At 37.2% G+C, this 23,989-nt stretch overlaps 1 protein-coding gene across 1 annotated transcript in view; it reads left to right on the top strand.

Annotated features, from left to right (window-relative positions):
• The window catches only part of FECH (ferrochelatase), a 54,197-nt gene that overhangs the window by 5,592 nt on the left and 24,616 nt on the right, over positions 1-23,989 (top strand). The window contains exons 4-7 of the mRNA XM_053701144.1: positions 1,004-1,152; positions 3,228-3,362; positions 17,261-17,367; positions 23,801-23,899. Of these exons, the coding sequence (XP_053557119.1) occupies positions 1,004-1,152; positions 3,228-3,362; positions 17,261-17,367; positions 23,801-23,899 (490 nt within the window). The remainder of the gene's footprint in view (positions 1-1,003; positions 1,153-3,227; positions 3,363-17,260; positions 17,368-23,800; positions 23,900-23,989) is intronic.

The raw sequence follows: 23,989 nt of genomic DNA, 5'->3' as shown, positions 1-23,989 counted from the left end.
GCATTTTCCTTATGAACAAATTTATTATGTAGATAAAATGTAAGGGTAAAATTGAAATCCAAGCTATCTAATCAAATTTGATTTGTTATCTGGCAGTGAATCGCCTGTCTGTAATTACACAGATCAAGGAATTTTGCCTGTTATTTTCTGTTGCACATACTCGTGCAACATTATTGAAACCTCACTCTAATTTTATTTCCTCCAATTTGTTTTTGGATGTTATTTCGGAACACTATACCCCAACAGCTTTTTTTAATTTTATTTATTTAAATTTTCATTTTTTGCACTTGCTGCCAATCCTGGGGTAAGATGTTAAAGTGACTGTAAAGTTTAATGAATAAGTGCCTGTTTTTTAAAAAAACAGGGGCACTTTCATTCATTAAACTTTACAACAATGCTTCTTTTTTAAAATACTTTCTTTATGGAAAGCATATTGGCAATCCTCCACCTGCATCTTCTGCTTGTAGTTAGCATAGTGATGACGAATCCAGCTTCCTCCAATTGCTGCATGTCCCCTTTGGCGTCCAGCTCATGGGGCAACGCAAAGATTGGAGGAAGCCGGATTAGTCATCTCTGTGCTAACTATAGTAGTAGTATTAAAAAATAAGCATCGTTGGAATGTTTAATGAATGAAAGTGCCCCTGTTTTTAAGAGTATTTTTAAAAACTGTGCACTTATTCGTTAAACTTTACGTTCACTTTAAATTAAATTTATTCGGCCTTTCAAACTTCTAGATTTTTACCCTATTTCCTAGCTTTCTCGATTATTCTGCACATGACTATAAAAATAATGCTTTGTCTAAGTCATTTAAATGTTTAGCTGGCTTCTAAGTTCTATATACTGTATATCTGTCAGGGAAATTAGTATTTATAGCTTTTTAGCACATATGATAATAAATTAAGAAACTCATCTTTTAAACTTTAGTTATAATTACCATCTTTGATTGTTTCAAAATATTTGTTAAAATAAATTTAATGAGACTGTAAAATATGCCCGTTTTCAGTAAATTAGGTCCTTTCATTGCCAAGCGGCGCACACCAAAAATTCAAGAACAGTACAGCAAAATTGGTGGTGGTTCACCAATTAAAAAATGGACTGCTATGCAAGGAGAAGGAATGGTCAAATTGTTGGATGAACTTTCCCCTGCAACAGGTATATTTGTGTGACATGTTTACGGTAATTTATGCCTGTCTGTTTAAAGTAGAGTTTATGCTGTAAGAAAATAAGATATTTTTTTTGGCCATTATCCTTTGCAGAAATTTGTCTCAACCACAAATATATGACAAATATTACTAAAAATTATAAAGTGTGTAAAACCTATTTTTGATAGCATACTTTAATATTGCACCTATCTCCTATTATTAGCAAGCATAGTTATTGCCCCAATATTTTAATTGGTAGAGGCGTCCTTTAGTTTTAGAATTGGATACATCTTTATACACATCTTTATTCCTTTTTTAAAAAAAATAAAAAATAAAATTGTTTAATTTTACTTATAAACTTTTTAAATCTAATTCAATAATAGTATTTACTGAGCAAGTGTTTGTGTGTGTGTTTATATTTGTGCATTTTAGTTTATTTTTTAGGTTATTCCGAGTGTAATGTGCCACTTTTGGACAGAAAATAATTTCTATATTTTACACAACTACATTGTGTAACTAAACATCGTCTCCTTTACTTACTACTTTCTTATGCAGAAGGGTAGTTTTATACAAGTAAAATAAGCAGTTGTGTAATTTTATCTTTTGATCTTTAAAACTGCAAGGGAAGCTAAATCTTGGTGGATTTTTGTTGCAGATGGGTGGGATACTTTTAAAAGAAATTCTGTGAAGATTAGATAGAAGGTTTTTAACTCTGTTAGTAATAGACACATATTTCAGAGTTTAAAGAAAAGAGGTGTAATAATGTGTTACATTTATAATAGACTCCTTTGCATATTTTTTCTTTATTTTTGTTTTGCTGTGAATATTACTCTCTATATATAATATTGTTGTACATACCTGATTTGTTTTTAGTTTAAAGGTAAATTAAATAAAAATCATTTTATAGTAACAAAAAAGGTATATATTTTGTGGTCAAAAAGATGTGATTTATATTTTTATATATATCCCAGTCCCAATCCCAAATGTGTGTTTGTTAGTGCTGCATTAGGAGTGTACATTTTGCAAACACAGTGTGCTAACTTTGCAACTTACAACACACCATCTGAATTCTGATTTATTCAAGTTTTAGGCAGGTGTAATAAAACAAATAAAAATGCTGTAATTTTAAGAATGTTTTCAAAAACAGAAAAGTTATACTTTATTTCTAGCAATTCACAAAATGCATAATAAGTGAACAGATGAAAAATCTGCAGCCATCTGCTACAGCCAAATTTTTTTGAATTTTGAGCACCTGAGTTTATCTATCTATCTATCTATCTATCTATCTATCTATCTATCTATCCTGAGAGTGCCCTTCACTTGAAAAGTATCACTGAATATGAACTTTAAGGACTGCACCCAGGTGTTTGCTATACAACCAAGGTTGGAGTGCTGGGACACCTGCTATTTTTATATATATTTTGTGTATAGTTTAATCATTTCTGTGTCAAAGGTATAGCTTTGTAACAGGAAATCCTCTAGGGAGACCATTTTTGACCAGACTTCTCTGGATAGAAGATGGGTATACCAGGGTCCCGTTGGTCTCTGTCAATTCTGAGCTGATGGCACTGCTGGAGATCTTCCGACTGCAAAGATGTCTTTCATCTGCTGCACTAAGTTTTATTTGCCGACCACTGAATCTTCGGTCCTCATCGTTGTCCGTTCGTTTGTGCTTCTTCAGTTTGGAATAACTGCTTAATCAAGCACCTAACTATGACTACAAAATCCCTGACTTTGAGCAAGTGTACCTAGAAGAGTTGATGCTCTTTTAAATGAAAATGATGATGCCTATTATTGATATAATTTTTTTTTCAATCACTTTGCATTTTGTTAAAATAAAAATAAACTAAATTTTTCTTTTTTTGAAAGCATTCTTGCATTACATTTTTTCACACCTGCCTATAACTTTTGCACAGTATTGTAAATAAATTATGTCTTTTGGTCCGCAACATTTTTTTTTTATCAAACCCCTATTTATCTGTTCTCAATTGGTTATAGTAGATTAAGCATTGTAATAAACACCTTATTTTGCTGGTGTTTGCTTTTCAGCCTTTCAGTTTCTATTTTAATTTCTCCTTTAAACAGCACCCCATAAGTATTATATTGGTTTCCGGTATGTGCATCCGCTAACTGAAGCAGCAATTGAGGAGATGGAGAATGACCATATAGAAAGGGCGATCGCCTTTACCCAATATCCTCAATATAGCTGTTCAACTACAGGTAAGTAAATTTAGTAATACTTATTACAATACTTTGTCATGGTCAGGTGTAAGTATTTTACAATTATTTCTATATATTCATCTGACCTCTCTTTTCGTCAAGCTCAAGTTAGAGACAGTAGAAATCCATTGTAGGTATTTTGTTTATACATGTCTATGTAAGTATTTATGTATATACTAGTCCTAAAGCCCATTGACACGGGCCATTTTTTGCAGTACAGCGGTCCCACTCCTTGCGCTCTCTCTCCCTCCCCCTCTCTTTTGCTCTCTCTCTCCCCCTCTCTTTTGCTCTCTCTCTCTCTCTCTCTCCCCCTCTCTTTTGCTCTCTCTCTCTCTCTCTCTCTCTCTCTCTCCCCCTCTCTTTTGCTCGCTCTCTCTCCCCCTCTCTTTTGCGCTCTCTCTCCCCCTCTCTTTTGCGCTCTCTCTCTCCCCCTCTCTTTTGCGCTCTCTCTCTCCCCCTCTCTTTTGCGCTCTCTCTCTCCCCCTCTCTTTTGCGCTCTCTCTCTCCCCCTCTCTTTTGCGCTCTCTCTCCCCCTCTCTTTTGCGCTCTCTCTCTCCCTCTCTTTTGTGCTCTCTCTCTCTCTCTCTCTTTTGCGCTCTCTCTCTCTCCCCCTCTCTTTTGCGCTCTCTCTCTCCCCCTCTCTTTTGCGCTCTCTCTCTCCCCCTCTCTTTTGCGCTCTCTCTCTCCCCCTCTCTTTTGCGCTCTCTCTCTCCCCCTCTCTTTTGCGCTCTCTCTCTCCCCCTCTCTTTTGCGCTCTCTCTCTCTCTCCCTCTCTTTTGCGCTCTCTCTCTCTCTCCCTCTCTTTTGCGCTCTCTCTCTCTCTCCCTCTCTTTTGCGCTCTCTCTCTCTCTCTCTCTCCCTCTCTTTTGCGCTCTCTCTCTCTCTCTCTCTCCCTCTCTTTTGCGCTCTCTCTCTCTCTCTCCCTCTCTTTTGCGCTCTCTCTCTCTCTCTCCCTCTCTTTTGCGCTCTCTCTCTCTCCCCCATCTCTTTTGCGCTCTCTCCCCCTCTCCCCCCTCTCTTTTGCGCTATCTCTCCCCCCCTCTCTTTTGCGCTATCTCTCCCCCCCCCCTCTCTCTCCTCAGGTGTGTTTGTCCTCGTACTGTCTCTACTGCGCATGACAGCTTCGGACAAACACACTTGTTTTTTTATTATATAGGATATTAGACACGTGGATTTAGACAAATGTAAAAAAAAAATTAATGCTCAGTTCCTTTAACAAGGAACGAATGCAAGTGACAAAAAAAATAATCATATGGTTTAAAGCCTTTACTGTATGCAGAAAAGCCTTTCCCGCCATTTGAGTAATTGTTTAAATATATGCTATTCAATAACAGATTAGAAATGTCCTTGTCAGTCGATTGATTCCTGTGTCAGCCAATAATTATGTAAACTTTACTTGCTATTGTCCAATCCTTTTGGTTTCTCGAGAGCCATTCATTCAAACCCACGGTTACTATAGTGCAAAGTTGATGGTCCCTCAAGTGTCACATTTGTGAGATCAATGGGCCTTTTTTAGTTGCTCCTCTAGATAAAGGTAAAACTGTTATTTCTTAATTTGAAATGTTGCTTTCTATGCAATCTTGTTAGTATCATGGTGATTCATCATTCTTTATCCCATTTGACAGTCCCCAAAAGTAATCTGTAGATTTAATATTTTGTCTAAATGATTTATTCAATCTGTCAATTGTGTGTAAAAATGAGGGAAAGTTATTCAGTTTAATTTATAATGGAAATGAGAGCCTATGACACTAATAAAGAGTTCACACTTTTGCAGTTCTTGTATACAATTATTTTCTTAATGTATAGGAGAACAGACTTGTGTTACTTGGTAGAATTTACCAATTCATGTTGACTATATTGTTAATTGATTAACTTGACAAATACTGGGAGCCAGGGCTCTAAAAAAAAATTACATTTGGCTTTTAACCTTTATTTTAGAAACAGCCTTTGCTAGCTCTTAAAGAGTCTGGCACTTTAATTATCTGTTGGATCTTGGATTTCAAATAAATGTGTCACCTGAAGGCCGGAATTTAGAATTTGTAAAAACTTTATTTATTTTTTTTAACATTATTGACATTTAGTACTGGACTTTAATTGTCTACAATGACTAAAAAAAGTACACATTGTAATTGCCATTTACTTTTCATTTAGAAATTCTTTATCTATATACAAACATTTGTCTGTATTCGTTATACTCTCAGGGTTCAGTAAACTCGCACTCCCATGGTGCCTTAAAAAATGAACTTGCACAAGGGTTTGTGAGCTTTTTGCACCCCATAAAATACAGATACAATTGTGTATACCATGATGGCAGCTGTATAAATTCTCATGTTGTGTGCAATTCAAATGGTAATCGTAGCAGCTGCAACATCTTTATAAACAGACACCACAATACTGTCCCATGCAGCTACAGTTTCCGTGCAATGCAGCTGGGAGCTGATGCTGACAGTGTGTGATGTGCTTGACTCCAGTTCCTCAAGTCTGTACTCCGCTAAAGAGGTTCACAGCTGGGAATACAGATTTTCTATGGAGTATTTTTCTGTTGGTGAACCACATGTGCAAAAGGTGGATTACTTAAAGGATTCCAAAACTTTAATATAACCCTAATTAACGAATCCTTGGTGTCTGGATACATACCCAAACTCTGGAAAACTGCAAGAGTAGTGCCTATTCATAAAAGTGGGGAGTTAACCTTGGTTTCTAACTATCGTCCTATATCACTGCTCCCTGTATTGTCAAAAATCCTAGAAAAATGCGTCCATACGCAATTATGCGAGTATTACCAACTTTCTAACTATCTGACCCCTGATCAATCAGGTTTCAGACCGAATCACTCCACTACAACTGCCCTCCTAAAAGTTTGCAACGACATCCAAACTGCCATGGAACAAGGAGACCTAACTGGAGCTATTTTCCTTGATTTTGCAAAGGCTTTTGACACAGTGGACCATGACCTACTACTTCTCAAACTAAAAAACTCTGGTATTGCTGATCACCCGTTAACCTGGTTTAAATCCTATGTATCGGATCGATCACAATATGTCTCTGTCTCTAACAGTGACTCCCTCCCTCTCCCAGTCACATGTGGTGTTCCCCAAGGTTCCATTCTCGGCCCCCTACTATTCACATTATTTATAAATGATTTGCCTAATGTCTGCAAATCCTCAACTGTACATATGTACGCAGACGACACGGTAATCTATGCAAACAAATCTGATCTGCTGCAGCTTGAAACAGTGCTCCAAGACCAGTTCACAGAGGTAGAAAAGTGGATCTCGAAAAACAAACTCTTCCTAAACACTGACAAAACGGTCACAATGATCTTTGGAACGGGACCTAAAATACATAAATTACAAAATTCCCATCTTCGCATCAAAACAAAATCCAATTGCACGCTGACCGCAGTCCACTCTTTTAAATACTTAGGTATGTTGTTAGACCCCAATCTATCTTTTGGACTCCACATAGAAAAAATTGCCCCTAAACTTTATCCAAAACTAGGTGCCCTGTACAGAAACAAATCTTGCCTCAGCCCTACAGTAAAGGAAAAGATTGTACAGCAAATGCTGATGCCTATCTTGGATTATGGGGACATAGTATATGCACCTGCTCCGCAAACTCACCTTAATAAACTAAATACGTTATATAACTCGCTCTGCCGCTTTGTGCTACAATGTAACTACAGGACCCACCATTGTGACATGCTAAAAGAACTAAACTGGCTGTCGCTGGAATCCAGACGCACCCTCCATCTTTCCTGCCTTGTCTTTAAGAGCCTTTCTGGGAAGCTCCCACCCTACCTGAGCAGAATGCTCTCCCCTGCTATTCCCACCTCCTATAACCTCCGATCCAATAACAGCACATTATTTAGCTTGCCTCAGTACAAAAAGAAAGCAGCTCGATCCTTCTTTTTCTACAGAGCACCACAACTATGGAATGACCTCCCTCACACTTTAAAAACTTCCCCAAGCCTAAAATCCTTTAAGAGATCCCTCTATACATATCTCAAAACAGAATGCTCCTGTCATGGTTGATTACATATTTCATACCTGCTCTATGTTAAATGTTTGCATATATTGTGTATTATTATTGCTTTTGTATTTTATTGTACCCTACTTTATCAATGCAATGTTTTGTGATCCCAGGACATACTTGAAAACGAGAGAAATCTCAATGTATCCTTCCTGGTAAAATATTTTATAAATAAAAAATAATATTGTAGGCCCAACCTTACCATCCTTTTCCAATCACAAACGTTTATATTGGCAAAATTACCGACTCTTACAGCAAAACGATAGTTCATATTACTATAAAATGATATGTTATATTTTCATGGTGACGTCATTTAATCCAACCCTCTTTTATGGGCCGTTCCATAGCAAACTCCATCGCCAATCGTAATGCGATCTATTGCATATCATTAAATGTTAATTTCGTCACTCAACGCATGCGCATTGCGACCCGCTGTCTCGCGCGTGCGCATATGTTACCACATTTAGTCACTCGACGCATGCGCATTGCGATCCGCTGTCTCGCGCGTGCGCTTATGTTACCACATTTAGTCACTCGACGCATGCGCATTGCGATCCGCTGTCTCGCGCATTGCGACCCGCTGTCTTGCGCATGCGCATATGTTGCCACACTTAGCCTTAGAATGGTGTTGGAATAATGCTTGATGCTGTGTGACGTATGCAATGAAGAGTAAGGAATATCGCGCATGCGCAAAGCAACATCTGTCCGCCATCTTCATAACCTAGGTTATTGGTCACGATTGGCGAATGATAAAGACTAGCCAGCAGTGGGTTCGGAAAACAATTTATTTTCAAAGTAAGATATATATAACAAACGCGAGAAATTGTAAATGCAAAGCCAAATATTGTTAAAATATATTCATCTTGCAATTGGAGATTAGTTTTTATCACGGTTTAGTGTCCCTTTAAGGAGCATTAAAGAGTTTATGCCTAAGGCTTCGTGAATACCAGTGGAAGTTGCTTTCCTTAATAAGACATGAAACGCAACATCTTTCTTTTTTGATTTAGGTAGAACATACAAATCAACTTTCCAGTTTACTTCTTTTATCAAATTTGCTTCATTCTTTTGGTATCATTTGTTGAAGCAGCAATTTTCTACTAGTTTCTAACTGAACGGATGGGTGAGCCAATGACAATCGGTATATAAATGCAGTCACCAATCAGCACCTAGGCCCTAGGTTCTTTGCTGCTCCTGAGCTTACCTAGATAAACCTTTCAGCAAAGGATAACAAGAGAAGGAAGCAACTTAAATAAAAGAAGTAAATTGGAAAGTTGTTTAAATTTGTATGTTCTGTCTGAATCATGAATGTCTAATTATGACTTTACTGTCCCTTTTTAAATGCCAGTTCACTGGAAAACATCTTATGCATTGAGCTTATTTGATGTGTGTACTATGGACGATTGTAAATATTGGTGTAAACTACATTTACAGATAATTAAAGTCTAGATTTGTATTAACCACAACACCTGGTTGTATGTTACACTACAACATGGGTGGCTAACCTTATTTAAATTGTGTGCCTAGATTTGCTCTAATCTTCTAAAAAAAATATGCTGAGTGCTGATGGTATCCTTTTTTATTTTTTTTTATTTTTTAATTAATTTATTTTTATTTAAAAGTACATTAAATAAGCATTATCTTTTATTTTAAATTTTGATATACATTCACAATTAAAGCTTCATTTTATATATATATATATAAGACAAGAGAATGCACTCTCAGGACTTTTTGCAAAAGAAACCAATTTAATGGAACGTTTTCGGGGTTCACAACCCCTTCATCAGCATGCAAAACAAACAAAATTCAACTCATTTATAGTGTTACACATCAATTACATCACATCAACCTGTGTGTCTCCAAAGGAAAGGTGCGCCAATTTTTTGAATTTGGAACGCATCTTGCGTTCCACAGTGTTACCCGAAACCGGAAGTTGTATTGCCTCACTTCCGGTTTACGGATCAGATCAACAAACACAAAACTAACATAGAATTATACACTCCACAATTTTAAACACATGAGGGCAACGTACAAATGTAGAGACTTGTCACAACAACATTGTGCCACATTATCTTAAGTGCCTATAAAATTCTGTGATGAATGTGCGGTGTCAAATGTTACTGCGTCCAGTCGGCATGGAGACAGTCACCATGGGGATCATATACATTCCGGTTTACCCGAAAGTGTGACAACTTATGTGGAATTTATAATTACGTGCCAACTGTATGGAACCACAATTTTCTTAGTGTCAGAAATAGCGTATTATCAAACTGTATACTATCATATCACATATTGAAAATAATCGTTAAAAAGAATTTAAAAAATTGGACCATATGACAGTACAGGGGATTAGAGTTGCAAATTGTAAATGAGAAGCAAATACAATGTTGCAGATATGGGTGCTGTGTCTTACAATGTATCACCTGTATATTGAAGCAGGATGACATTAAGCATGTGTGTTACTGCATTGTATTTGCAAACAAATAGATATATCGAATGGGAACAGTATACAGAAAAAGGAATATATACAGTATAATATATGTAATATTGTGGGGCTGTGCTGTTATATCGCTGGGGCACCAATTTTTATGTATTCAATTTGGCCATTAAAGGATTGTAGTTTACATCGGCCACATGTAAATGTAAATGGCTATGCACAAAATCGTGTAAGAAAAAAAACCTTATTTTCAAATTCTATCCTCAAACATATTTGTAAAACAAATGAGGATCTGCAAAAAGAAGTAGTTATGGTAATGGTCAAAAGGACATATAGCTCATGTGGATACTGTCCACCTTTGGGATTTGTCCAAGTGGGTGAAATAATTTTTTATGTCCATTTTTAAGACTGGTGGTGCATATTGAAGCAATGGGTAATGGCTTCCAGCGGACCAGGCTTCCACGGAGAAGGATATGCACCACCAATATGCACCACCAGTCCGCTGGAAGCCATTACCCATTGCTTCAATATGCACCACCAGTCTTAAAAATGGACATAAAAAATTATTTCACCCACTTGGACAAATCCCAAAGGTGGACAGTATCCACATGAGCTATATGTCCTTTTGACCATTACCATAACTACTTCTTTTTGCAGATCCTCATTTGTTTTACAAATATGTTTGAGGATAGAATTTGAAAATAAGGTTTTTTTTCTTACACGATTTTGTGCATAGCCATTTACATTTACATGTGGCCGATGTAAACTACAATCCTTTAATGGCCAAATTGAATACATAAAAATTGGTGCCCCAGCGATATAACAGCACAGCCCCACAATATTACATATACTGTATATATTCCTTTTTCTGTATACTGTTCCCATTCGATATATCTATTTGTTTGCAAATACAATGCAGTAACACACATGCTTAATGTCATCCTGCTTCAATATACAGGTGATACATTGTAAGACACAGCACCCATATCTGCAACATTGTATTTGCTTCTCATTTACAATTTGCAACTCTAATCCCCTGTACTGTCATATGGTCCAATTTTTAAAATTTTTTAAAATTCTTTTTAACGATTATTTTCAATATGCGATATGATCGTATACAGTTTGATAATACGCTATTTCTGACACTAAGAAAATTGTGGTTCCATACAGTTGGCACGTAATTATAAATTCCACATAAGTTGTCACACTTTCGGGTAAACCGGAATGTATATGATCCCCATGGTGACTGTCTCCATGCCGACTGGACGCAGTAACATTTGACACCGCACATTCATCACAGAATTTTATAGGCACTTAAGATAATGTGGCACAATGTTGTTGTGACAAGTCTCTACATTTGTACGTTGCCCTCATATGTTTAAAATTGTGGAGTGTATAATTCTATGTTAGTTTTGTGTTTGTTGATCTGATCCGTAAACCGGAAGTGAGGCAATACAACTTCCGGTTTCGGGTAACACTGTGGAACGCAAGATGCGTTCCAAATTCAAAAAATTGGCGCACTTTTCCTTTGGAGACACACAGGTTGATGTGATGTAATTGATGTGTAACACTATAAATGAGTTGAATTTTGTTTGTTTTGCATGCTGATGAAGGGGTTGTGAACCCCGAAAACGTTCCATTAAATTGGTTTCTTTTGCAAAAAGTCCTGAGAGTGCATTCTCTTGTCTTCTATTTTACAATATATCATTGCACCCAGGCGTGTTGACCATTGGTGGGCTGAACTGGAAATCGTTTACTACTAATATATATATATATATATATATATATATATATATATATATATATATGAGAGATTATGATTATATGATATGATAGATATATATTATTGCCCTAGAAGAAGAAGAAAAACGTAATTGGGATTTGTAAAAACGTCAACATTTCTTTCTTATGGCTATTAATAAATAAATAAATATATAATATATTTTTTTTGTGAGTGCCTTTCCAATAGCTTAGATTTTTCGCTTATATAAACTAAAGGGCACCTGGGCACTATGAGTGGAGAGTAGCGAGTGCATGGCTGATGGTATGCAAGCCAAAAATTCTGGTTTCTAAATGTTCTGCTATATTTTAATAATTTCATTATGTTTAATAATTTAGAATACAGAAGCAGAAACTGATGCCTTATTAATATCCAATGTTCCTGTTTTAGCAGAGAGCATATAGGAATAAATGTGTTGTGTGTTTTTCTTTTTTGTTTGTTTTTTTTAAGTCATGAAAGTTTAATTTTGACTGCCATATTTCGTCTTAAACTTTTTAAAATGCAAATTTAACAAATGTTTTGCATATATGTATAAATAGTGCAAAACATCTCATACCTTTTTTTAGAAAGATGACGCTCACCAACCTAAAATGACTGGATTGCCCAAGTTCAATATATACCCTTCCTTAAAGTGATGGTAAATCCTAGCGCTTGTGAAACGCAAGGATTTACCATTGGAACAAATAAAGGGGGCTTTCATTCATGAAGTATCAAATACTTCATGCTGAAAACTCCTTTATTTGTTTGCAGCGTTCGCTGAGCTGCTAAGGGAGCCCACTACAGAACGCTATTTGGCTGAGAGGTGACGTTTCCACCTCTTAGCGTTCTGCAGTGGGCTGCCTTAGCAGCTCAGCTCGGCGAACGCTGCAAACAAATATTCATGAATGAAAGTTCCCTTTATTTGTTCCAATGGTAAATCCTAGCGTTTCACAAACGCTAGGATTTACCATCAATTTAAAAATATCTGCTTGCTAATACATTCTCAAAATACCATGCTTTGCTAACACTTAAAGGGACAGTATACACTCATTTTCATATAACTGCATGTAATAGACACTACTATAAAGAATAAGATGCACAGATACTGATATAAAAATCCAGTTTAAAAACTTACTTAGAAGCTGTCAGTTTGGCTCTGTTGAAAAGGTAGCTGGAAAGCCCACTGCAAGTGGGAAATAAGACACTCCCCCCTCCCCCTTCTTTTGCATATGAAAAGACCCTTTACACAAACAGGAGCAAGCTGGAGAAGGTAGCTGACGGTATTCACATAAAACTTTGGGGCTTGGTTAGGAGTCTGAAAATCAGAGCAATGTTATTTAAAAATAAGAAAAACTATACATTTATTTAAAAAAAAAACTTTATGGGCTATATAAATAGATCATCTACAAAACATTTATGCAAAGAAAAAATGAGTGTATAATGTCCCTTTAGATAAATTAAGGATCATGTGCTTTGTTATTCTCACTTAAGGTATAGCACTAATTTTTTTTTCTACTGTTAGCCTTACCCATAAGCTAATAACATTGCATTTTGATATACTTATGATGGTGCTTATTATTACGGTTTTGTCTCTGACTCTATTTGAATGTTAAACCTTATCAGGATTTTTATCATCAGTAATTCATTGCATATCTGCAATGTTTACACACTGTAATTTATTTCTTGGACTGTCTGTATTTTGCTTAATTCACTCAGTCTTGTTATCTTGCATTTGATGATTAAGCAAATCTGCTGTGTTTACTGGTCCTTTAAATAATTCCCTGTGCCTGTACTCAGTGTTATCTATATGGCCCACGTGTACTTTTGTCTCTTTGTGTTGAAAAGTAATTTAAAAAGCATGTGATAAGAAACAGCCCTCAAGGGTTTAGAAATTAGCATATGAGTCTGCCTAGGTTTAGTTTAAACTAAGAATACTAAGATAAAAAAGCAAATTTGATGATAAAAGTAAATTTTAACCCCTTAATGACCGGACCATTTTTCAGTTTTCTTACCCTTAATGACAATGGCTATTTTTACATTTCTGCAGTGTTTGTGTTTAGCTGTAATTTTCCTCTTACTCATTTACTGTACCCACACATATTATATACCGTTTTTCTCGCCATTAAATGGACTTTCTAAAGATACCATTTTTTTCATCACATCTTATAATTTAATATAAAAAATATATAAAATATGAGGAAAAAATGGAAAAAAACACACTTTTTCTAACTTTGACCTCCAAAATCTGTTACACATCTACAACAACCAAAAAACACCCATGCTAAATAGTTTCTAAATTTTGTCCTGAGTTTAGAAATACCCAATGGTTACATGTTGTTTGCTTTTTTTGCAAGTTATAGGGCAATAAGTACAAGTAGAACTTTGCTATTTCCAAACCACTTTTTTTCAAAATTAGCGCTAGTTACATTGGAACACTGATATCTGTCCGGAATCCCTGAATATCCCTTGACATGTATATATTTTTTTTTAGAAGACAACCCAAAGTATTGATTTATGCCCATTTTGGTATATTTCATGCCACCATTTCACTGCCAAATGCGAGCAAATAAAAAAAATAGTTCACTTTTTCACAAATGTTGTCACAAACTTTAGGTTTCTCACTGAAATTATTTACAAACAGTTTGTGCAATTATGGCACAAATGGTTGTAAATGCTTCTCTGGGATCCCCTTTGTTCAGAAATAGCAGACATATATGGCTTTGGCGTTGCTTTTTGGTAATTAGAAGGCCGCTAAATGCAGCTGCGCACCACACGTGTATTATGCCCAGCAGTGAAGGGGTTAATTAGGGAGCTTGTAGGGAGCTTGTAGTGTTAATTTTAGCTGTAGTGTAGTAGACAACCCAAAGTATTGATCTAGGCCCATTTTGGTATATTTCATGCCACCATTTCACCCCCAAATGCGAGCAAATAAAAAAAAAAGTGACATTTTTCACAATTTTAGGTTTCTCACTTAAATTATTTACAAACAGCTTGTGCAATTATGGCACAAATGGTTGTAAATGCTTCTCTGGGATCTCCTTTGTTCATAAATAGCAGACATATATGGCTTTGGCGTTGCTTTTTGGCAATTAGGAGGCCGCTAAATGCTGCTGCGCACCACACTTGTATTAAGCCCAGCAGTGAAGGGGTTAATTAGGTAGCTTGTAGAGAGCTTGCAGGGTTAATTTTAGCTTTAGTGTAGAGATTAGCCTCCCACCTGACACATCCCACCCCTGATCCCTCCCAGACAGCTCTCTTCCCTCCCCCACCCCACAATTGTCCCCGCCATCTTAAGTACTGGCAGAAAGTCTGCCAGTACTAAAATAAAAGTTGTTTTTTTTTTGTTTTTTTGTTTTTTTAATTATTCAGCTGTGATGGACCCCTGCCTTAACCCCCAACCTCCCTGATCCCCCCCAAACACCTCTCTAACCCTCCCCACCTACCTAATTGCCACCATCTTGGGTACTGGCAGCTGTCTGCCAGTACCCAGTTTTCCCCAAAAAAATAAAGTGTTTTTGCATGTTTTATTTTTATTTTTTCTGTAGTGTAGCTGCCCCAACAAACCCCCCCACCCCCCCCCCACCAGATCCTGATCCTGATCCTTTATTTAAAAAATTCTGCCCCACTCCCTCTTACCAAAATTCATTGGTGGCAGTGCCAGTGATTGCTGCACGCAGCCCCCCGCACGCTCCCGGCATCCGGCGTGCACAATGCACTTAAAGGAACCGGATGCCGGGTAGCGATGGGCCGCCCACCCTCCTCCCTGTAAGCTCCCACCCACAAAAGAACGGCCGCATCGCTACCGGTGCAGAGAGGGCCACAGAGTGGCTCTCTCTGCATCGGATGCTTTCTAAAGGGTATTGCAGGATGCCTCAATATCGAGGCATCACTGCAATACCCTGAGAGCTGCTGGAAGCGATTGCGATCGCTTCCAGCACTCTCTAAGACAACTGACGTACCAGGTACGTCCATTGTCACTAACTGCAAGTTTTTGCAGGACGTACCTGGTACGTCAGTTGTCATTAAGGGGTTAAAGTTGATTAAAATGACATGTCCTATCTGAATAATGAAAGTTTAATTTTGACTAGACTGGCCCTTTAAGCACTAAATAAATGTAATTAGCATATTATTAAGGCTATTTTGAAATCTAGCTTTGACTTGATTCCAGTGATAACGCGTTTGCAAATATTCAGCAACTCTCCTTCAGATACCTGCAGCACCCATAATTAAAGGTAGGTGCATGCAATGTATTTAATGTCTAATGTCCCTTTTTAATCTGAGGGGTAAGACAAAGGATTTTGTTGTTAGTCTTTAGTATAAAAAGGGAGGATTTTCAGTAATAAAAAATATTGTAATGCCGATCTTGATACATTCTGGTAACTAGGGAGGGACATTTTCTTGCTTCTAACTTTTTACATTTCTCTCCATATTTTTTATGTTGAAATCGTTTTTATTAAGGTTTTTCGAAATAATAATGCACATAGTACACAATACATAATCATGTCGTGTTCGCCATCATACCTCTAAATATATTGCTATATCATTGTCGGAAAGGTATATATTTCAATAAAGAAAAAATTGTCTATTAAGCTAATAAAATGAGTCTTCATTTAGCTCTGTCGTGTTTTTTTTTGTAACATGGAACATAAAAGTTGAAACACAACTTTTACCTAAATAAAACGATAAATGTTACATATTCCATTAACCAATATTAAATAAGGATTTAGTAAATCACAAGGTCTAGTGAGTGGTAATTGCTAAATAATGAGGTGTAGGCTCCGGCTCTCTAATAATGATCCACCACAGATGTATGTTAACTCTAAGAGGTCTGGATTTCTCTTCCTCTCCTAGCTTCATGGTACATTATGAATGGTTCCCATTGTTTGATGAAACTATCCTTAGAGTGAAGTGTTTTGGCCACCAAGCTTGCCATAGTGTAGTTATGGGTGATCTTGGTTTTGATAACGGAAAAGCCTGGGGGCGTGGATTTCCAGAACTGGGCTAATCCCATTCTGGTGATGGTACAAATGGTCATAGATAGTTTCTGATTTCTATTAGCAATTTGAGGTTCTCTCCATATTTTTATATAAATCTTCCAATGTTTCATATGAATTATTAAACACATTTTTAATGGACAAATTCCAATTTTTATTTACAGTATGTGATTTTTTTAATTGTTTTTAAAAATTGGGCCATAAGAACTGGCAAATTCCGCAAAATGGCAGGTGTTAAACACATTTCTTTTGGCACTTTTATGTTTCTTTATTATAGAAGCTATCTGACAAATTTACTGGTGAGCTCTCTTTTCTTGTTTTAGCAAGGAGTCAGAATTAAAAGAAAATTATCTTCTTTGAGATTGCAACTGTGAGCTAAATCATGGGCCTTTGTGATTTGTGGCATGTTTACTAGCCCAGGGGTGGAGGTTAGGTGGCACAAGTGGTCCAGTACTACAGAATTTGTTGGCTCTATACACATAAGCGATAATAACATAGTATGTGGTCAACTATGGGTTGCCGAATGGACCACACAAGCTGGATTTTGGGTAGTTCAGGATTGCATGACAAAAATCCCATTCCAGGACTGTCCTTCAGGATATTTAATAGAATATATAAGCAGGACCATTTAATCTGCTTGAAAACTAAGATATTTGTGTTGTGTTTTTTTTCACCCTAGGAAGCAGCTTGAATGCGATTTACCGATATTATCGTTCAAAAGAAGCCAAACCAAAGATGAAGTGGAGCATTATTGACCGATGGCCAACACACCCTCTGCTCATCCAGGTAACATGACAAAGACCACACATATTCTGGTTGTCCTTGTCTTTCAATACGTAAACCATCATTTCTGTGGGAGAGTTGTTAAAGGAGAGATTAATAGATAAATGGAGTTGGTCCAAAGAAAAGAACCTTTTTAACAATACCCTTATTTATGTTAGCCACTATTCCCCCTTTTAAAAAAATAAATAAAATAAAAATGGTTGTTTCTGTAATTCTAATGTATTTTTTAGCTATGTAAAAGTTTAGTATAGCCATATGAAAGCACACGACTGATACACACAGTTCCACCTGTTCAACAAGATGGTTTAGAATCATCATGTTTTTTGTGGACACCTGTCTGGACCAGGCAATTAGATGTTATAGCTGTGAGAAGTGAATCACTTATGGAACAGTCAGGTTTTTACTTGAATAAGTCATTTATTTGAATTCCGACTCCACACCCAAAAAAATACTTTCTTTCATGTAATTAGCAAGAGTCCATGAGCTAGTGACGTATGGGATATACATTCCTACCAGGAGGGGCAAAGTTTCCCAAACCTCAAAATGCCTATAAATACACCCCTCACCACACCCACAATTCAGTTTTACAAACTTTGCCTCCGATGGAGGTGGTGAAGTAAGTTTGTGCTAGATTCTACGTTGATATGCGCTCCGCAGCAAGTTGGAGCCCGGTTTTCCTCTCAGCGTGCAGTGAATGTCAGAGGGATGTGAGGAGAGTATTGCCTATTTGAATGCAGTGATCTCCTTCTAAGGGGTCTATTTCATAGGTTCTCTGTTATCGGTCGTAGAGATTCATCTCTTACCTCCCTTTTCAGATCGACGATATACTCTTATATATACCATTACCTCTACTGATTCTCGTTTCAGTACTGGTTTGGCTATCTACTATATGTAGATGAGTGTCCTGGGGTAAGCAAGTCTTATTTTCTGTGACACTCCTAGCTATGGTTGGGCACTTTGTTTATAAAGTTCTAAATATATGTATTCAAACATTTATTTGCCTTGACTCAGAATGTTCAACTTTCCTTATTTTCAGACAGTCAGTTTCATATTTGGGATAATGCATTTTAATTTAACATTTTTTCTTACCTTAAAATTTGACTTTTTCCCTGTGGGCTGTTAGGCTCGCGGGGGCTGAAAATGCTTCATTTTATTGCGTCATTCTTGGCGCGGACTTTTTTGGCGCAAAAATTCTATTTCCGTTTCCGGCGTCATACGTGTCGCCGGAAGTTGCGTCATTTTTTGACGTTATTTTGCGCCAAAAATGTCGGCGTTCCGGATGTGGCGTCATTTTTGGCGCCAAAAAGCATTTAGGCGCCAAATAATGTGGGCGTCTTATTTGGCGCGAAAAAATATGGGCGTCACTTTTGTCTCCACATTATTTAAGTCTCATTTTTTATTGCTTCTGGTTGCTAGAAGCTTGTTCTTTGGCATTTTTTCCCATTCCTGAAACTGTCCTTTAAGGAATTTGATCAATTTTGCTTTATATATATGTTGTTTTTTCTCTTACATATTGCAAGATGTCTCACGTTGCATCTGAGTCAGAAGATACTACAGGAAAATCGCTGTCAAGTGCTGAATCTACCAAAGCTAAGTGTATCTGCTGTAAACTTTTGGTAGCTATTCCTCCAGCTGTTGTTTGTATTGATTGTCATGACAAACTTGTTAAAGCAGATAATATTTCCTTTAGTAAAGTACCATTGCCTGTTGCAGTTCCTTCAACATCTAAGGTGCAGAATGTTCCTGATAATATAAGAGATTTTGTTTCTGAATCCATAAAGAAGGCTATGTCTGTTATTTCTCCTTCTAGTAAACGTAAAAAATCTTTTAAAACTTCTCTCCCTACAGATGAATTTTTAACTGAACATCATCATTCTGATTCTGATGATTCCTCTGGTTCAGAGGATTCTGTCTCAGAGGTTGATGCTGATAAATCTTCATATTTATTTAAAATGGAATTTATTAGTTCTTTACTTAAAGAAGTCCTAATTGCTTTAGAAATAGAGGATTCTGGTCCTCTTGATACTAAATCTAAACATTTAAATAAGGTTTTTAAAACTCCTGTAGTTATTCCAGAAGTTTTTCCTGTCCCTGATGCTATTTCTGCAGTAATTTCCAAAGAATGGGATAATTTGGGTAATTCATTTACTCCTTCTAAACGTTTTAAGCAATTATATCCTGTGCCGTCTGACAGATTAGAATTTTGGGACAAGATCCCTAAAGTTGATGGGGCTATTTCTACCCTTGCTAAACGTACTACTATTCCTACATCAGATGGTACTTCGTTTAAGGATCCTCTAGATAGGAAAATTGAGTCCTTTCTAAGAAAAGCTTATCTGTGTTCAGGTAATCTTCTTAGACCTGCTATATCTTTGGCTGATGTTGCTGCAGCTTCAACTTTTTGGTTGGAAACTTTAGCGCAACAAGTAACACATCGTGATTCTCATGATATTATTATTCTTCTTCAACATGCTAATAATTTTATCTGTGATGCCATTTTTGATATTATCAGAGTTGATGTCAGGTTTATGTCTCTAGCTATTTTAGCTAGAAGAGCTTTATGGCTTAAAACTTGGAATGCTGATATGGCTTCTAAATCAACTTTACTTTCCATTTCTTTCCAGGGTAACAAATTATTTGGTTCTCAGTTGGATTCCATTATTTCAACTGTTACTGGTGGGAAAGGAACTTTTTTACCACAGGATAAAAGATCTAAAGGTAAAAACAGGGCTAATAATCGTTTTCGTTCCTTTCGTTTCAACAAAGAACAAAAGCCTGATCCTTCATCCTCAGGAGCAGTTTCAGTTTGGAGACCATCTCCAGTCTGGAATAAATCCAAGCCAGCTAGAAAGGCAAAGCCTGCTTCTAAGTCCACATGAAGGTGCGGCCCTCATTCCAGCTCAGCTGGTAGGGGGCAGGTTACGTTTTTTCAAGGAAATTTGGATCAATTCTGTTCACAATCTTTGGATTCAGAGCATTGTTTCAGAAGGGTACAGAATTTGTTTCAAGTTGAGACCTCCTGCAAAGAGATTTTTTCTTTCCCGTGTCCCAGTAAATCCAGTAAAAGCTCAAGCATTTCTGAAATGTGTTTCAGATCTAGAGTTGACTGGAGTAATTATGCCAGTTCCAGTTCCGGAACAGGGGATGGGGTTTTATTCAAATCTCTTCATTGTACCAAAGAAGGAGAATTCTTTCAGACCAGTTCTGGATCTAAAAATATTGAATCGTTATGTAAGGATACCAACGTTCAAGATGGTAACTGTAAGGACTATCTTACCTTTTGTTCAGCAAGGGAATTATATGTCCACAATAGATTTACAGGATGCATATCTGCATATTCCGATTCATCCAGATCATTATCAGTTCCTGAGATTCTCGTTTCTGGACAAGCATTACCAGTTTGTGGCTCTGCCGTTTGGCCTAGCTACAGCTCCAAGAATTTTTACAAAGGTTCTCGGTGCCCTGCTGTCTGTAATCAGAGAACAGGGTATTGTGGTATTTCCTTATTTGGACGATATCTTGGTACTTGCTCAGTCTTTACATTTAGCAGAATCTCATACGAATCGACTTGTGTTGTTTCTTCAAGATCATGGTTGGAGGATCAATTTACCAAAAAGTTCTTTGATTCCTCAGACAAGGGTAACCTTTCTGGGTTTCCAGATGGATTCAGTGTCCATGACTCTGTCTTTAACAGACAAGAGACGTCTAAAGTTGATTACAGCTTGTCGAAACCTTCAGTCACAATCATTCCCTTCGGTAGCCTTATGCATGGAAATTCTAGGTCTTATGACTGCTGCATCGGACGCGATCTCCTTTGCTCGTTTTCACATGCGACCTCTTCAGCTCTGTATGCTGAAGCAATGGTGCAAGGATTACACGAAGATATCTCAATTAATATCTTTAAAACCGATTGTTCGACACTCTCTAACATGGTGGACAGATCACCATCGTTTAATTCAGGGGGCTTCTTTTGTGCTTCCGACCTGGACTGTAATTTCAACAGATGCAAGTCTCACAGGTTGGGGAGCTGTGTGGGGATCTCTGACGGCACAAGGAGTTTGGGAATCTCAGGAGGTGAGATTACCGATCAATATTTTGGAACTCCGTGCAATTTTCAGAGCTCTTCAGTTTTGGCCTCTTCTGAAGAGAGAATCGTTCATTTGTTTTCAGACAGACAATGTCACAACTGTGGCATACATCAATCATCAAGGAGGGACTCACAGTCCTCTGGCTATGAAAGAAGTATCTCGAATTTTGGTTTGGGCGGAATCCAGCTCCTGTCTAATCTCTGCGGTTCATATCCCAGGTGTAGACAATTGGGAAGCGGATTATCTCAGTCGCCAAACGTTGCATCCGGGCGAATGGTCTCTTCACCCAGATGTATTTCTTCAGATTGTTCAAATGTGGGAACTTCCAGAAATAGATCTGATGGCGTCCCATCTAAACAAGAAACTTCCCAGGTATCTGTCCAGATCCCGGGATCCTCAGGCGGAGGCAGTGGATGCATTATCACTTCCTTGGAAGTATCATCCTGCCTATATCTTTCCGGCTCTAGTTCTTCTTCCAAGAGTAATCTCCAAGATTCTGAAGGAATGCTCGTTTGTTCTGCTGGTAGCTCCGGCATGGCCTCACAGGTTTTGGTATGCGGATCTTGTCCGGATGGCCTCTTGCCAACCGTGGACTCTTCCGTTAAGACCAGACCTTCTGTCACAAGGTCCTTTTTTCCATCAGGATCTGAAATCCTTAAATTTAAAGGTATGGAGATTGAACGCTTGATTCTTGGTCAAAGAGGTTTCTCTGACTCTGTGATTAATACTATGTTACAGGCTCGTAAATCTGTATCTCGAGAGATATATTATAGAGTCTGGAAGACTTATATTTCTTGGTGTCTTTCTCATCATTTTTCCTGGCATTCTTTTAGAATACCGAGAATTTTACAGTTCCTTCAGGATGGTTTAGATAAGAGTTTGTCCGCAAGTTCTTTGAAAGGACAAATCTCTGCTCTTTCTGTTCTTTTTCACAGAAAGATTGCTATTCTTCCTGATATTCATTGTTTTGTACAAGCTTTGGTTCGTATAAAACCTGTCATTAAGTCAATTTCTCCTCCTTGGAGTTTGAATTTGGTTCTGGGAGCTCTTCAAGCTCATCCGTTTGAACCTATGCATTCATTGGACATTAAATTACTTTCTTGGAAAGTTTTGTTCCTTTTGGCCATCTCTTCTGCCAGAAGAGTTTCTGAATTATCTGCTCTTTCTTGTGAGTCTCCTTTTCTGATTTTTCATCAGGATAAGGCGGTGTTGCGAACTTCTTTTGAATTTTTACCTAAAGTTGTGAATTCCAACAACATTAGTAGAGAAATTGTGGTTCCTTCATTATGTCCTAATCCTAAGAATTCTAAGGAGAAATCGTTGCATTCTTTGGATGTTGTTAGAGCTTTGAAATATTATGTTGAAGCTACGAAATCTTTTCGTAAGACTTCTAGTCTATTTGTTATCTTTTCCGGTTCTAGAAAAGGCCAGAAAGCTTCTGCCATTTCTTTGGCATCTTGGTTGAAATCTTTAATTCATCTTGCCTATGTTGAGTCGGGTAAAACTCCGCCTCAGAGAATTACAGCTCATTCTACTAGGTCAGTTTCTACTTCCTGGGCGTTTAGGAATGAAGCTTCGGTTGACCAGATCTGCAAAGCAGCAACTTGGTCCTCTTTGCATACTTTTTCTAAATTCTACCATTTTGATGTATTTTCTTCTTCTGAAGCAGTTTTTGGTAGAAAAGTACTTCAGGCAGCGGTTTCAGTTTGAATCTTCTGCTTATGTTTTTCGTTAAACTTTATTTTGGGTGTGGATTATTTTCAGCAGGAATTGGCTGTCTTTATTTTATCCCTCCCTCTCTAGTGACTCTTGTGTGGAAAGATCCACTTCTTGGGTAGTCATTATCCCATACGTCACTAGCTCATGGACTCTTGCTAATTACATGAAAGAAAACATAATTTATGTAAGAACTTACCTGATAAATTCATTTCTTTCATATTAGCAAGAGTCCATGAGGCCCGCCCTTTTTTTGTGGTGGTTATGATTTTGTATAAAGCACAATTATTCCAATTCCTTATTTTATATGCTTTCGCACTTTTTTTATCACCCCACTTCTTGGCTATTCGTTAAACTGAATTGTGGGTGTGGTGAGGGGTGTATTTATAGGCATTTTGAGGTTTGGGAAACTTTGCCCCTCCTGGTAGGAATGTATATCCCATACGTCACTAGCTCATGGACTCTTGCTAATATGAAAGAAATGAATTTATCAGGTAAGTTCTTACATAAATTATGTTTTTATTGTAGCAGAACATTTCACATTATTATAAGGTTTAATACCTAAATTCCTTATTTACATTTGCAATAGCATCTGACCGTTCTATAATGTGCTCATTCTATTCTTGTATCAGTGTTTTGCAGATCACATAAAAAAAGAACTGAATATGTTTCCAGCAGACAAGAGAGAGGAAGTTGTCATTCTTTTCTCTGCTCACTCGCTACCCATGGCTGTAAGTCGTTTTAATCGGAAACCTTTATTTTTGTATGTGCTTTTTTACGTTTAAATAACGATATGCACATGTGCAATTAGAATCATTAAA

Source organism: Bombina bombina, chromosome 2, assembly GCF_027579735.1.
Source record: "Bombina bombina isolate aBomBom1 chromosome 2, aBomBom1.pri, whole genome shotgun sequence".
Classification (NCBI taxonomy): domain Eukaryota; kingdom Metazoa; phylum Chordata; class Amphibia; order Anura; family Bombinatoridae; genus Bombina; species Bombina bombina.
This window is presented reverse-complemented; position numbering and strand designations above follow the sequence as displayed.